The sequence below is a fragment of the Nyctereutes procyonoides genome, unplaced genomic scaffold, assembly GCF_905146905.1.
Source record: "Nyctereutes procyonoides isolate TBG_1078 unplaced genomic scaffold, NYPRO_anot_genome, whole genome shotgun sequence".
In the NCBI taxonomy this organism is placed as follows: Eukaryota; Metazoa; Chordata; class Mammalia; order Carnivora; family Canidae; genus Nyctereutes; species Nyctereutes procyonoides.
Genome location: NW_026575140.1, coordinates 12,255,794 through 12,269,657, shown reverse-complemented (window position 1 = coordinate 12,269,657; position 13,864 = coordinate 12,255,794). Strand labels below are relative to the sequence as shown.

The 13,864-nt window shown below is 51.1% G+C and overlaps 1 protein-coding gene and 2 non-coding genes across 3 annotated transcripts in view; 2 read left to right on the top strand and 1 right to left on the bottom strand.

Moving 5' to 3' along the window:
- The window catches only part of VAC14 (VAC14 component of PIKFYVE complex), a 100,424-nt gene extending 88,172 nt beyond the window's left edge, over positions 1-12,252 (bottom strand). Inside the window, exons 1-2 of the mRNA XM_055306050.1 lie at positions 11,867-12,252; positions 235-385 (exon numbers count right to left, since the gene is read on the bottom strand). Of these exons, the coding sequence (XP_055162025.1) occupies positions 235-385; positions 11,867-11,970 (255 nt within the window). The 5' untranslated portion in view covers positions 11,971-12,252. The remainder of the gene's footprint in view (positions 1-234; positions 386-11,866) is intronic.
- TRNAG-GCC (transfer RNA glycine (anticodon GCC)) lies at positions 2,108-2,178 on the top strand. The gene has a single exon. It is a non-coding gene; the product is annotated as a tRNA-Gly (tRNA).
- TRNAG-GCC (transfer RNA glycine (anticodon GCC)) lies at positions 2,702-2,772 on the top strand. The gene has a single exon. It is a non-coding gene; the product is annotated as a tRNA-Gly (tRNA).
- Positions 12,253-13,864: the final 1,612 nt, after the last annotated feature.

Sequence of the window (13,864 nt, the reverse complement as noted above, 5' to 3'; positions counted from 1 at the left end):
CTCTGAGGACATCCCGGCTCCCCTGCATGGGGCTGGCCCTGAGCCAGGTAGGCCTCTGGGCCAGGGCCAGGTGCCACGTCACGGGAAGAGACTTGCAGTGCCGCAAAGCCAGCCTTGCTGGTCTTAGGCGTGGTGAGAGCGGGAGGAAAGCAGCAGTTTACGGCTGCCTGCTGGGTCTGGGCGGTGAGAGAAGGCCACTGCTGCAGTGTCTGTCCCTTTGGGAGAAAGGCCCACCTTGCCCAGTGCAATAGAGCAGGCGGCCAGGCCGATGAGGCCCCCCTTCCGGCTGTGGGGGTGCTGGGACAGGGCGAACTCCTGAGACAGGGTCTGGATCACATGCTTGATTTGCACGGTGTTGTTCTGGGCCACGAACTCCCGGACCAGCCTGGAGAGAGAGGAGAGAGGGGCTGTAGGCCAGTGGAGTCAAGCTTACCCCCCCCATGCTGGCTGCTGGCTCCAGGGTCAGGGATGCGGCAGGGAGATGACCTATTCAGAAAGAGGAATCAGGAGTCCTGCATCTCAGGGTGGGCCTCTCCCAGTTCTGCCGTCAACTGGAAGGTGCGGGCTGGGTCTCGGTTCATTTCCCTATTCTGGGTCACGGTTTCCCTGTGTGCATGACATAATGTGGAACAGCAGGGCTGCCTCACTTCTGGGAATCAGAGAGAATGCAAGGGAATGTCTTGTTGGGAACCAAAAACTGCAATGTGACCAGCTGGTCAACCACCTTTAGTTGACACTGGTTCAACCCCCCATTCCCACACCTGAGAGGTTCTCTGAGTCTGTGTCGTCATTTCCAGGGATGGCACTCAATCAGTGGGCAATATTCACATACACACAAGTAACTGTCATCATGTGGTGCAAGTGATACCAGAGAAGCCAGAAAAATGTCATGCGCTGATCTCCTTGGGCTGAATGGTAGGTGCCATTTGGGTCAGGTCTGGAAAACACCCACGGGCACTTTCCAGGTAGAGGGCAAGGCATCTCAGGCACAGGAAAGAGGTGTGGTGTAATCAGAGAAGGACAAGGAGTTCGGCCTGTGGAAGGAGCAGCTAGACAGTTCAAGGAAGACAACCTAGTAACAGTTTTCCAGCAACAGGATGACACACTTAGATCTACGTTTTTATTAGGTATCTCTGGTAGCAGCCCGGAGAGGCTGCACTGCATGGGCTGGCTTGACAGGAGATGGAAAAATCCCCATGGAACACCACTGGCTCTGGCCATTCCAGCCATGTCAGATTAGGGAGAATGGATCTCACAGCACGGGTGACAGGGAAGCTTCTTATGGTTTTTGAAGAACATGGTGGAAGAGTGTCTTAGGAAGCTGTGAGACGGATGGAACCGTCCCATCATCCGAGGGTGAGGGACTGCTACCAGCATAGCAGCCAAGGGGCTGTCGACAGAATACGGACTCCTCAAAGCAGCTGCCTGGACTCACTGTCTAATTGGTTTGTGTCCATCGTGGCAGGACCACTGCCCGCATGGGTCTCAAGTTGTTTCGAAGAATTTTAAGGACAGTTAACTCCAATGCGTATCAATTAGTCTACGTGGTTCCTGCGCCATGTCAGGAACCTGCCAGTAATTAGAGCTGTTCAAAAACACACGTGCTGCCGTAGGAGGCAAGGAGCCCTCCTACAAAACAGCTGCTCAGTGAGGGGTTGACACCATTAGAGGGGGATTTAAGGCAGCAAGTCATACGGCACCTAATCTGTGCCAAACACCATGAGCGCAGGTGGGACCAAAACAGGCCTGGTTCCCATGCTGGCGGATGTGGGAGCAGGGATGGCTGTTTCAGAAAGGTGGTGCACGAATGGCCTGCGAGGTCTCTCTTTGATCTTAAAAGGTGAAATTCCACCAAACCGGCCCCAGGGGGCTAGGAGCTATGAGCGGACCAACCGAGGGGCACGTTCAATGCCAGTTCCATAGGCCAAGTCCGTCCCCCTCCTCCTCCCAGAGCAGGCCCAGCAAGGGCGGTTCTCTGGAAACCTGTCTGGCTTCCCAAACGGGACCGACCTGCCAGGCGAGGCAGGGACCGCCAGAGCTCCTGTGCCACTGTCCAGAGACACGGCCCCTTGAGAAAAGCCCTGCCGCTGCGGCAGGGAGCAGCGCAGCATTGGTGGTTCAGTGGTAGAATTCTCGCCTGCCACGCGGGAGGCCCGGGTTCGATTCCCGGCCAATGCACAGCTGCTCTTTTGCCTTTTCCTGGCAGGCTTCCCGTCAGAGATCCTGCTGGAGGAGCCAATCTCCTCACCCTGCCGCCTCCGGCAGCTGGGCCGGGGAGTCTGGCCTCGCGTCCCTGCTCTGGAGACACCCGGGCTGTGGGGGCCCTCACGCTCTCTGCCAGCGAGGAGCTCGGCCCAGGCCGGGTCTGGCGGGGAGCTGGGGTGAAACCCGAGAACCGCAGGAACAGGGACCCACGCTCCCCACGCTCCGAGGGCCAGGGAGGCATTCAGGCCCCGAGCGCTGTCTGTTACTGAGGAGGGGCTCGAGCAACTCTCGTTTCTATCCTGAGGTCTGAGGCAAAGCAATCTCCCTCTCCCTCCCACACAAACAACCCCCCCCCCCCCCCCCCCGCTTTCTGCTCTTGCAGCTGTGCTGATGTGGCAGCATAGAGGCTGGCCTGGCATCCTGAGAATCGCACACCCACAAGGAGGCTCCGGACAGGGGTTAAAGGGGGGCGCTCACGCAGCCGCTCACAGCTGGAGCATTGGTGGTTCAGTGGTAGAATTCTCGCCTGCCACGCGGGAGGCCCGGGTTCGATTCCCGGCCAATGCAAACAGCCAATTTTTTTCTAAGCCCAGCAGACTGGATTTGGGATTTCACACTGCCTAAAGAGTACGTGGGTACAATCTGAGAAGTGAGAATGACTTGTTTCTAGCTTCAGGTTTAAATATCTTGGACAAAAAGTACTCAGCGCCTTGAATTCCACAAACATCTAGAACCTGTGTCTCTGTTCTCGAGGAGTCCAGGATACGGGGATCACCAAAGCCACTGGAAGTGGCCGTGCCTCCCGCTCCTGTCCCCGCTCCTTGCCCGGCTCCTGCCCGGACAGCCCATCCAGAGAGCTGGCTGCTGAGAGTATTCCTGAGGAAGCCAGGCTGTGTTTCTGCTCAGGACAAGTTAGAGCAGCACCCAGGGTGGGAATAAGCTTCCACAGGGCATCTGTGGCATATCCAGCTGTGGCAGCAACACAGTCCATCCTGGAACCATGGCCTCACCTGTCTGCTTATTTCAGGTCGCAAATGGTCCCTGAGCACCAGGAAAGGGCACCCTCTCCTCTTTTGGAGCCAGCATAGGGATGCATTCCCCGCCATGAGGGGCTCTCTGCTGCGGTGAACGTCAGGGAGGAAGCTAGACAGCACACAGAACTCGCATGCAAAGTGGAGACAAAACGATCTGCTGAGAAGCTTGTGAGGGGAGAAGCGCAGGCAAGAGGGAGCAGGCCTGCCACCTGGTGGGGAGGGATTAGGCATGGTTTCGAGATGGTCAGCGTTTTTTTTTTTTTTTTTTAATAAATTAATTTTTATTGGTGTTCAATTTACCAACATACAGATGGTCAGCGTTTGAGACGCACTCTGAAGGATGAGCGTTCTTTCTGGAACTGTTTAGGATCAAGCAGCCCAGACAGAGGGAAGAGCGTGAACAATGGCTCAGAGGAAGGAGAGAGGCTTTGGCTTGGCAAAGAACACAGGTAGAGGAGAGGCGGGTGACAGGGCCGGGGAAGCTGCTTCCAGTCTTGTGTGTGGTAAAGGAACTGGCATTTACTTCTGGTGGTAGTAAGGAGCCACGGAAGCTAAGAGTAATCCTCAGTGAGGGGTTGTTAAGGGTCTGGATGGTGTTATGGAGCTCGGAAAAATCCAAAGGCTTACAGGGACTGCATGGTAAGAGAGTGTGAGGAACAGGGCTCTCATGTTGGGGTAACAGCCTGCATGAGCATAAGGATCTCCCGAAGGCAGGGGATGGGCAAGCAGGAGGTTCAGATTTAGCACTACCTGACTCTGCAGGCCCAAGACTACCTTTCTCATTTGCTCAGTACCAGCTGGATGGCCTCCCCACCCTGAATCCTTTCAGGGCTCAACACAGGGCATCCCAGGCCACTGCAAAAATAGTGGCTCGTTTGGGGCACCTGGGTGGCTCAGTCGGTTAAGTGTCTGCCTTTGGCTCAGGTCATGATCCCAGGGTCTTGGGACTGAGCCCTGCACTGGCCTTCCTGCTCAGTGGGGAGTCAGCTTCTCCCTCTCCCTCCGTCCCTCGCCCCCTGCTTGTGCACTCGCACTCTCTCTCTCTTGCTCATTCTTTCTCAAATAAGTAAAATCTTTAAAAAAAAACAGTAACCCATTTGAGTCTAGAGGCCCCAGAACCCTGCACACTTGGGGGTATGTCCAGGAAACCAAGACAATGGTTCCCCTGGAAGGGAAGCCACAAGAACATGCTCTCACCAATGCTATCAGCTTGGAGTACATGGGGCTGGCTCTGCGGGTCAAGCCCTGGGGCCCCCGCAGGAACAGCGGTCTCACAAGCCAAGGCTATGCTCTTTACCTGGCACTCAGGGCAACAGTGTACTCCAGCCAGACCCACCTACATCCTGGAAACCCGGACCCTACTCACTCTGTCCCTAGTGCCCTACTCTCTGGGAAAGCTCTGCTTCACATCCTACCCAGCCTTCAAAGCCTGGCTCAGATCCAAGCTGCTATTCTTCTGGACCATCCCAGGAAGGGGTCACTCCTCGTCTAAATTCTGAAGGACTCAGTGACCCTCTCATTCTCTTCCCAGCAACGCACTGGCAAATGTCAGGGCTCATTTTCATGTGTACATTTCTATCTCCGCAGTTCCTTGAATGAAGTCCTTGAGGACAGCCTGGGGTCATGACTGCCTGCGTCTCTCATGCCTGCCCTCTGGGAGTTTGGTGTCATGCTCAGTGTGGGGGACAGCCAGCACAGGCTGGGGACTGGGCTGGGAGGCTGGCGGCACCAAAAGATGGCACAGGTTGCCGGGTGAACACGGCCAGAGCCCCACTGCCATATGGGTGACACAGGGTGGCCTAGTATTCTAAACCTAAGCTGGTGGCCTAACCACTACCGTATCTGGGGGGTCCTAAGCCCTGAGTGTTAGGAGGAGCAAAGGGCACTCTACTGGGATCCCCAAAGGCGCATGGTCAAGGGCCCAGGTCACCAGAGCTGTGGCTGGGGAAAGATGCAGAAGCTATGGTATGTTCTGAAAGCCACCTGCCAAGGGGCCAAGGGGCCAAGGGGTGCTGTACCCCTCTCTAGTACTCCAAAATAGGCCCACCAACCAGACTCGCCTCTCTGCTTCACAGGAGTGTGCAGACAAAGATGCACTACAAAGGGAGGCAGAGTGAGTGGAGTTTAAACTCCAGCACTTGGGGTTGCAAGCCTAGTCTCTCTTCAAAAGACCACACTGTTTCCTCTTTCATCCACAGGCTGCAAGCCACAGGCAGGGATCTGAAGCTGCACTAGTTTTGAAGTGAATATCTGGCCCGGAAACTCTCACGATCAAAAATCCCTGGGACCCTCCCTGACGTAAAGGTCACAAGTATTACTGTTCTATGTGCCAGAGAAGGGGGTCTGCTTCTGCCTGCTTCCTTCTAAAAGGTGTGGAAAACCCAGGCTGATGAGGTGTCCTTAGAGGCTGCCCGGAACCTCCATTCTCATGGTCGGAGGCACGAACACCTACTTCCCACAAGGCACAAACTCAACTTGGCAGCTCCAAGCTTGTGACGCGGCCCTCAACAGTGCAAAGCGCCACACCGACTCCCCTCTGACAGAAGGAACCCCAGACAGGGGAGGACATATTTGGAACTGTCATCAGAAGAAACCCAGGGCGTCTCAGCAATGCAAATACAGCCCCTCGGTGGACCCCTTTGGTCTCTGCAACAAGGCAATGACAATCACAGGTCACACAAGGACTGGTGATGGACCCCTCCCGGGCACACACTCTACACTGAGGATTTCTGTTACCCCCTTGAATAACAAACTCCTTCTGCACTGATTACCCTCTCATCCTCGAGGTGAAACAGTCTCAGGGAAACCAAATCCCCTTCCCAGGGTCACGGCGGATCTGAACCCATGACACACCTCAAAGCCTGAGCCCTTTCAACTGTACACCAGTTCTTCTTGCCCATCTTCTTAAACCGCATCAGCTGCAAAGTGAACACACCCGGTTATACAGCGAACTTCCCTTGTGGAGAACTGAGGCCCTAAGTGAAATGCAGCTTTCTCCACACATTTTCCCATCCTCTTCAGTGTTCAGACATCCTCGAAGCATTCCCCCACCACACACACGGAGTATGGATGACGTGCACACTTAAGATGTTTTGAAATGCTCTATAGCCAGGGTTCTACTGTGAAGGCAGGTAATAAGTAACCACTTGCTGAGCTCTTACTAGCTGCTAGGTAATAAGTGCTAGATGCTTTACATACATTACCTAATTTAAACTTAAAATTAAACCACTGGGTTAAGTACTATATCACCCATTCTATAGATGGGAGAAACTGAGGCTCAGAGCCATTAAGAAACTCACACGGTCACACAACTTTGAGACAGGTATGGAAATGAAACCTAGGTTTTTCTGACTCCATGGTTTAAAGTCATTTCCACTATGTTGCACTATCCCCCTCCTCAAATATCACAGCTACCACCTGTTGGATGCCTACTGGGCACCAAGCATTTTATATTTCTAATTTATTGAATCTGAACGCCTTTTCATCTGGTGATATCCAAATGTCCTAGTCAGCAGGTGGCAGGGGTTTTAGCCACTGCACTCGTGTTCCTATGTATTCAGAGGAGATGTCCTTGGTTATACGGTGGGGCTATTAATTTCAGTGACCTTACACTGTTTTTAGAGAATAAAATAAGGCATATAATCTGCTCTGTGTTGCACATGCTCACATAGCGGTACCAGTGCAAACTCAGAATCAGAGAGACAAACAAACTGTGATCTGACAAACCATTCAAGATCACATTCATTCAGTAAAAGTTGACCAAGAACCTGTCATACTCCTGGCTCCAACAAAGGAGAGGAAGAGAAATCCAAAGTTGTGTTTGTTCTTGTGTTGTAAAGCTTTCAGTGTAGCCTCGGGGCTGCTGCCTTTTCTTGTCCTGGTTGAGTCCACTTATCCCTCAAGGTTTTCTATTTTTCTACATCATGTGCCATGTTCAGGAGGCATATCCAGGTAGCAACTGCCCAGGGATAATCTGGGGAAATATCTTCATCTGCTCTGCTGAATATTTAAGTAATTTGGTTTCCACTTGCTCACTAGTCTCCATTAAATGAACAGGGGAAGTGGAACGTTTGCCTCTGGGTAAGGGCCAAAGACCATCTGAAAAGGCCTCCGAGTTAACTGACAAAATACCCTGAGCTTCCACTGGATGGGATCGGTGGGAAGATCATAAAAAGGGGAAATGAGTCTGAGAGAGCAGCTGTTTGAATCTCAGATGACAGTAACTGTGACCACTTAACAAGTGATTCCTTCACATTATAATAAAACACTACTCTTATTTTTTAAAGTGCTGTAATTCACATATCGTAAACTCACTCTTACTGTGTGTTCAGTGGTTTTTCGTGTACTTATGAGCAGTCACTCCCCGTATTCCGCAAATCCTGTCCCCTTAGCCCTAGCCAACCACTACTCTACTTTCTCTCTCTCTCAATTTGCCTATTCTAGATAATGCATAGAAGTGAAATTTTCATATAAATGAAACACATGGCCCTTGGTGACTGGCTCTTTTCACTTAGCCTAATGTTTTCAAGGTGCATTTGTGTTTAAGATGAGGAAACTGAGGCACAGAGGAATGAAACCAGAGTTCACAAACTCACATGCTTGCAGGGGCCAGGCAGGAGACACAAAGGACAGGCTGTGGTGGACACGCCAATACAGGAAGCAAACTAGGGAGCCCATGTCCTGGCCCAAAGGGAAGCTCCTAGGTTGCCCATACCTGCTATGGGGAACTGTGTGCCCCACAGAGACACACTTTCCATTCCTCAAGAGAAGCCAAAAACCTGAGCTTCACTGTGAAATTCCTCAATTTAAAATACCTTGCAATTCAGGTCAACCCAAACAGGTCTACCAGCAGGACAGAGTCCCTAGCTACTGGTCTGTAACCTCTGGATGGGGCAATTTGTGGAGGGCAGGGCTGGGTGGAGTTCTGACCCATACCTGCCTTAAGGCACTGGTGATAAAGTGTCTCCTCGCAGCAGTGGTAGGCTCCAGAGCCAGGTCAAATTCAACAGTTACCCTTTATCTGCTCATAGTGCCAGGGATCCTCAGTTCCTCCCTGGTAGGCAAAGGGTACATTATCCCCCAGCCCCCACCCCCTCTTGGTCTTTGGTATTCTCAGGGGCATGGCCTGGGCACCTACTTACATTTGCTGGCTTTTGGAACTCAAAGTTCAGGAACACTAGAGACTGGGCACTGGGCCCATCTTTGCTTACCATGAAGGGCACTGCCTCTCTCAGCCTGTAGTCAGGGGGCCCTGCCACCAGAGCATGGGGCATGGCACCCTGGGCAGAGTGAGCATCCATTGCAGTTATCCTAGTGCCTCCTGGCATCTCTCCCTAACGCTACACTCTCCTGGAGAGCTGAGCCTGGGGTCTTACCAACCTTTGCATCAGGACTGAGCAATGACGATATCCCCTGAAATCGAGAGCCCACCAAACCTGAAACAGCCATCCTAAAATCTTAACCTAAGTGCCTTATCCTTTAGCAAACTGGGCACATTGGGGGGAGGCTATGCAGGAAAAAGCTCTCCAGGACTGCGCACAGCAGGCTGACACATGTAGTGATCACATCTTGGGTCACTTGACCCGGCCTGCTCTTGAGATTCTAGAGTTCAAGGTTCTTCAACTGAGCCAAGCATTCATGTCTCTGCATTTTAATGTCTGTGAGGCCTGTCATCAAGAAGAAACACCCTCCTCTTATTATGAATTTTAATCGCTTATTGGAAAACCATATGCAGCATGGGCTCTGTCCAACTGAGCAGATGATTCTGGAAAACCAAAAGTGGCAGTTAAAACCACTATGGAAATGCTCGAGTATGAAACATGCTTTATCAAATATATGTGCTCTTCTTGGCAGAGAAAACCACTCATTGTAGTAGAGAAGCTTTTCGAGACAGATGAGCCTGGGTTTCCTATCCAGGTTCTAGCTGTGAAACCTTGGGAAAAGTACCTAACCTCAAGGAGCTTCTGTTTCCTCATCTGTGAAATGCAACTACCTAGCTCATGTTTGCAGCCATGCAAAGTAAAGAGATGAGGGGTGTGCGGTGACCAAGCAAAGGCTTCTCTCTATCCTCCTCTCCCCAAATTGGGCAGACAGTGCTTTACATGTAATCACTTAAAAAGTATTTTATTTATTTATTCATGAGAGAAAGACAGAGGCAGACATAGGCAGAGGGAGAAGTAGGCTCCATCTGGGGAGCCTGAAGTGGGACTTGATCTCAGGACTCTGGGATCACCAAAGGCAGATACTCAACCACTGAGTCACCCAGGTGTCCCTACATGTAATCACTTAAAAAAAAAAAAGATTACTATTACAGACTGAATTATGCCCCCATCAAATTCATATGTAGAAGCCCTAAACCCCACTATGACTGTATTTGGAGATATGGTCTATAAAGAAGCAATTAAGGTTAAATGAGGACATGATGGAATGGTCCTGATCCAACAGGATTAGTGTCCTCATAAGCAGAGACACCAGGAAGCTCTTTGGTGAAGCACAGATAAGTAAGTCCTTATTCCTAAGCAATTTGTGATACATATATTTAGGAAAAAATCAAATTAGGCACGCCTTATTTCAAACATGGCTGAAGAAGGCTAGAAACAGATTAAGGCCCTCTACGGCAGTGCTTCTCAGACCTTAATGTGTACACAGATCACCTAGGGATCTTATCAAAATGCAGATTCTGATGCAGAGGTCTGGGGTGAGGCTGGAGAATCTCCTTCTGACAAGCTCCCAGGTGATCCTGATGCTGCTGGTCTATGGGATACACTTTGGGGTAGCAAAGTCCTTAGACCGTAATGTTACTTCCCCACCAAAAATGTATGGTCATTCACTCATTAAGACACCAACTGTCAGATGCTGTGCCAAGTGCTGAAGACAAATAAAATAGGGTCTCCACTCTAAAGGAATCCATAATCTAGTTAAGGCCCTAGGAGGTTTCTCTGAATTCCACAAATCAAGGGCAATGTTGAATGCAAACAGAACCCCATTAAAGACAGAACCCTTACAGTCTGCAGAGTGAGAGCATTTATATGCGCTGGAGGCAACAGTAATGCTGAAATAAATACCTCTATTCACGGACTCAACAGATGATTCAAGCTATGATGAAAGTCAGACATTCCCAAGAAGCAGACTGGGTGACGGCCAAACTCGGGTAGCAATGTAGCTTCAAAGCCAATAAAACCCATGGACATGGAGCCACGTCTATACCTCAGCTCTGAGTCTCCTCCTTAGTGCATTGATACCCAACTTTAAGACTTGCTAGCATTAGTAAGAGCCAGGGCATAAACAAGTAGCAGTATGGAAACAAAGCAGTCAAGAAAGTGGTGCCTGATGAGAGAAGAAGCTAGGTGGTTTTGGACATACTGAATGTTAGCGCTGAATGGGAAGGTCCTCTTAACACAGCCCAAACCCTTTACGTGAGGAAGAAGGGAAAATCCAAAGCAGTTAAGGCAGTGCTTCTCACCTGGGGTGATTTTGGACTCCCAGGAGACATTTGGAGACACTGTCTGGAGACATTTGGAATACTTCTGGTGGCTACTGAATAGAGATCAGGGATGCTGCTAAAAATCCTACAATGCATAGGACAGCACACCACAACCAAGACTTATCTGTCCCAAAATGTCTATCATGCTGAGGTTAAGAGGTCCCCAGCGAAGCAATCTTCCCAAGGTCAAAGAATGGGCTTCACTGCATGGATTAGACTGGAGTTGTCCAATGTTCTGCAGTGATGGAAATGTTCTAAGACCTGAACTGCCCATTATGGTAGTCAACAGCCACATGTGGTAACTGGACATCCGAAATATGGGTAGTCTAAGTAACTAGATTTCTTTTATCTTTAATAATGTATGTATAAATAGCTATGCATGGCCAGTGGCTACCCTACAGGAGAGGGCAGGACTACAGTCCATGTGTCCTGACTCCCAGGCTGGCATTCTTCCAAGTTTCACAGCCTGATTCTTTCTGCTCTTCTCAAGTCATCCAGCCACCTGACTTTATCACAAAGATCTGACTGGGAAAAAAATACAAATATAAAATAATAGCAGAAAATCTTAATGAAACATTCTTGGTTGAACATCTTGGGAAATAGAGCAAAATGTCAGGTCATGGTTACACATACGTGTTATAAGACTGTAGAAGTAATAAAGGTCAAATTATTCCTACTTCCACCTGCAGGGAAGGGTGATACGGCAGAGATAAAATAAACAGCCCTCTAAGTCTTGAGATTTGGGACCTGATTTCTCCCCTTGGTCACCCAATAGTCTCACTTGTCAGAAGCTTGGGTAAGAAATGAGGCAGGTCAACATCATTAGCAGATTCTCATGCTTCCCACTTCCCTCCCATCACAGAGGCCCCTCTCTGATTTGCTGGTTTTGGTGGAGTCCACAAGACGCGCCGTGTGCCAGGCACCGTGCTAAGCACTACACTGCACACTCGCTTTGTCGCTTTAATTGCACGGCAGTCCTTTGGGGGCACCAGGCGGTTAGAGAACTCGGCCCAAGTCATACAGCCCATCAGAAGCAAAGCTGGGACTCCTGATCCCCTGCACGGCGCTGCAGGGGCCCCGCATCACCAGGGCGGGGTCCTGGCTCCGCTCCCCACGCCCAAACCTGGGGGCCCGCGGCTCTTACTTCTCAATCTCCAGCGCTGCCACCTTCCGCTTTTCGTAGAGCTTGTCATTGAGGGCGCGCACGATGTTGGGCGTGAGCGGCGCGAAGTCCTTCTCCGGGTTCATGGTGGCAGCTCCAGGCGCTCCCCGGAGCCCCGCGACTCCTCAGCCCACGGCTGCCCGGGCGGCGCCGGGGCCGGGGGAGTCAGCGGCTCCGCGCTGCCTCGGGCGCCGGCTCATGGACCACGCAGCCTTGGACCTGCCGGCCTTGCTCCGCCGCCGCGCGCCGCCTCGGAACCCGGCCTGGACCCCGCCCCCGCACACCTGCTCCCCGCAGCCAACGGCTCACGCGACCCGCTCCCGCCAGGCACCGGCAGAGCTCAAGGGGCAGCGGCCATGTTACTCAGATCATGTGACTCTGCGGCCGCTTCCGCCTTCCGCCCCAGGCCCCGCCCCTGCCCGCCACGCCCCCGCACGCAGGCTGCAGGTGGGTTGTCCCCGCCCCCACAGGCGCCTCCTGTCCTCGCGCCTGCTGGTGGTGGTCCGAGATCTTTTTTTGTGTGTGTGTTTTTAAAAAAGATTTATTTATTCATTCATGAGAGACAGAGAGGGAGAGAGAGAGGCAGAGACACGGGCGGAGAGAGAAGCAGGCCCCATGCAGGGAGCCCGACGCGGGACTCGATCTCTGGTCCTCCGGATCACACCCTGGGCGGAAGGCGGCGCTAAACCGCTGAGCCACCCGGCCTGACCTCGTATATTTTTTTTTTTACTGGAGTTTGATTTGCCAACATAGAGCATAACACCCAGTGCTCACCCCGTCCAGCGCCCCCCCCCAGTGCCCGTCACCCAGTCACCCCATCCCTCCCCCCTTCCACTACCCCTTGTTTCCCAGAGTTAGGAGTCTGTCTCATGGTTTGTCTCCCTCTGATATTTCCCATTTTCTCTCCTTTCCCCTATAATCCCTTTCAGTATTTTTTATATTCCCCGTATGAGTGAAACCATATAATGTTTGTCCTCCGATTGACTTACTTCACCCAGCATAATACCCTCCAAGACGGGGTTTCTGAGGCTCGTGTCCCATGCACGCAGGTGCCCGCACGTGGTGGGCTTCTGTGCGCCTTTGGGAGCACGACGGGGTTCAGGGAGCCTGAACTAAGCGTAACTTCCTAAATACTGAATCCACTAGTTCATTTACTACTTAGTCAACAGTTTCGCATGTGGGAGTGTTTCCCAAATTAGAGTAATACCGTCGTGATTTTTGCCATAGTCTAGCCACTTGTACTGTTATATAAAAAAAAATATTTTTCTCAAATCAACTTATTTTCGGAAATCTTATATTCTTTCTTTAGTCTTGCGTATGTGCTGAAATCATGGCTGTGAATAATTACATGTTTCTAAAACATTAAATTCTCAATTAAAAACAGTGCTACCTGTCTGCCATCTAAAATCTCAGGTGTCAACAGTGGCTGTCACCCCACCACTTGGGACTCAGGGGAGTCTGTTTACCGTGCTTGGGTATCTTAGAGGGCTGGATTACAGGCAGCAGAAGCCCCAGATCTTCTGGGTGCAGGTCTCCCGATGGATCCACTATAAAGCGGCCTTTCCAAAAGCTTTGAGTGTCACGCTAAATGGTGGAATAGAAATTGAAGCTCTGTGGCAAAATTTTAAGAAGCACTTTCTGACGTATTGTGGCTAACAGGGAGATGCATCAGAGTTCTTTATTGTAAGCTTCCATAGTGGACAGGGATTTTAGGACAAGGGCTAGACCTCAGTGGAGCACAAAGAGTATTAAATACGAGCATGATACATGATAGCCCTTTTTTTCTATTGAGTGAAAAGTACTCACTCAATAGTGTGCATGTGATTCTGACAGCAAAGTTGAGAAGAGTTTTATCCTCAATCTGTAGATCAGAGTCTTTGGGACCCAGGTGACGAGGGTACGCTAAACAGAATTTTGATATGGCCCCAGATTCCCACCCCTTTGGGTAGGTGGTACCCTGTATAATCCCCTCCCCTTGTG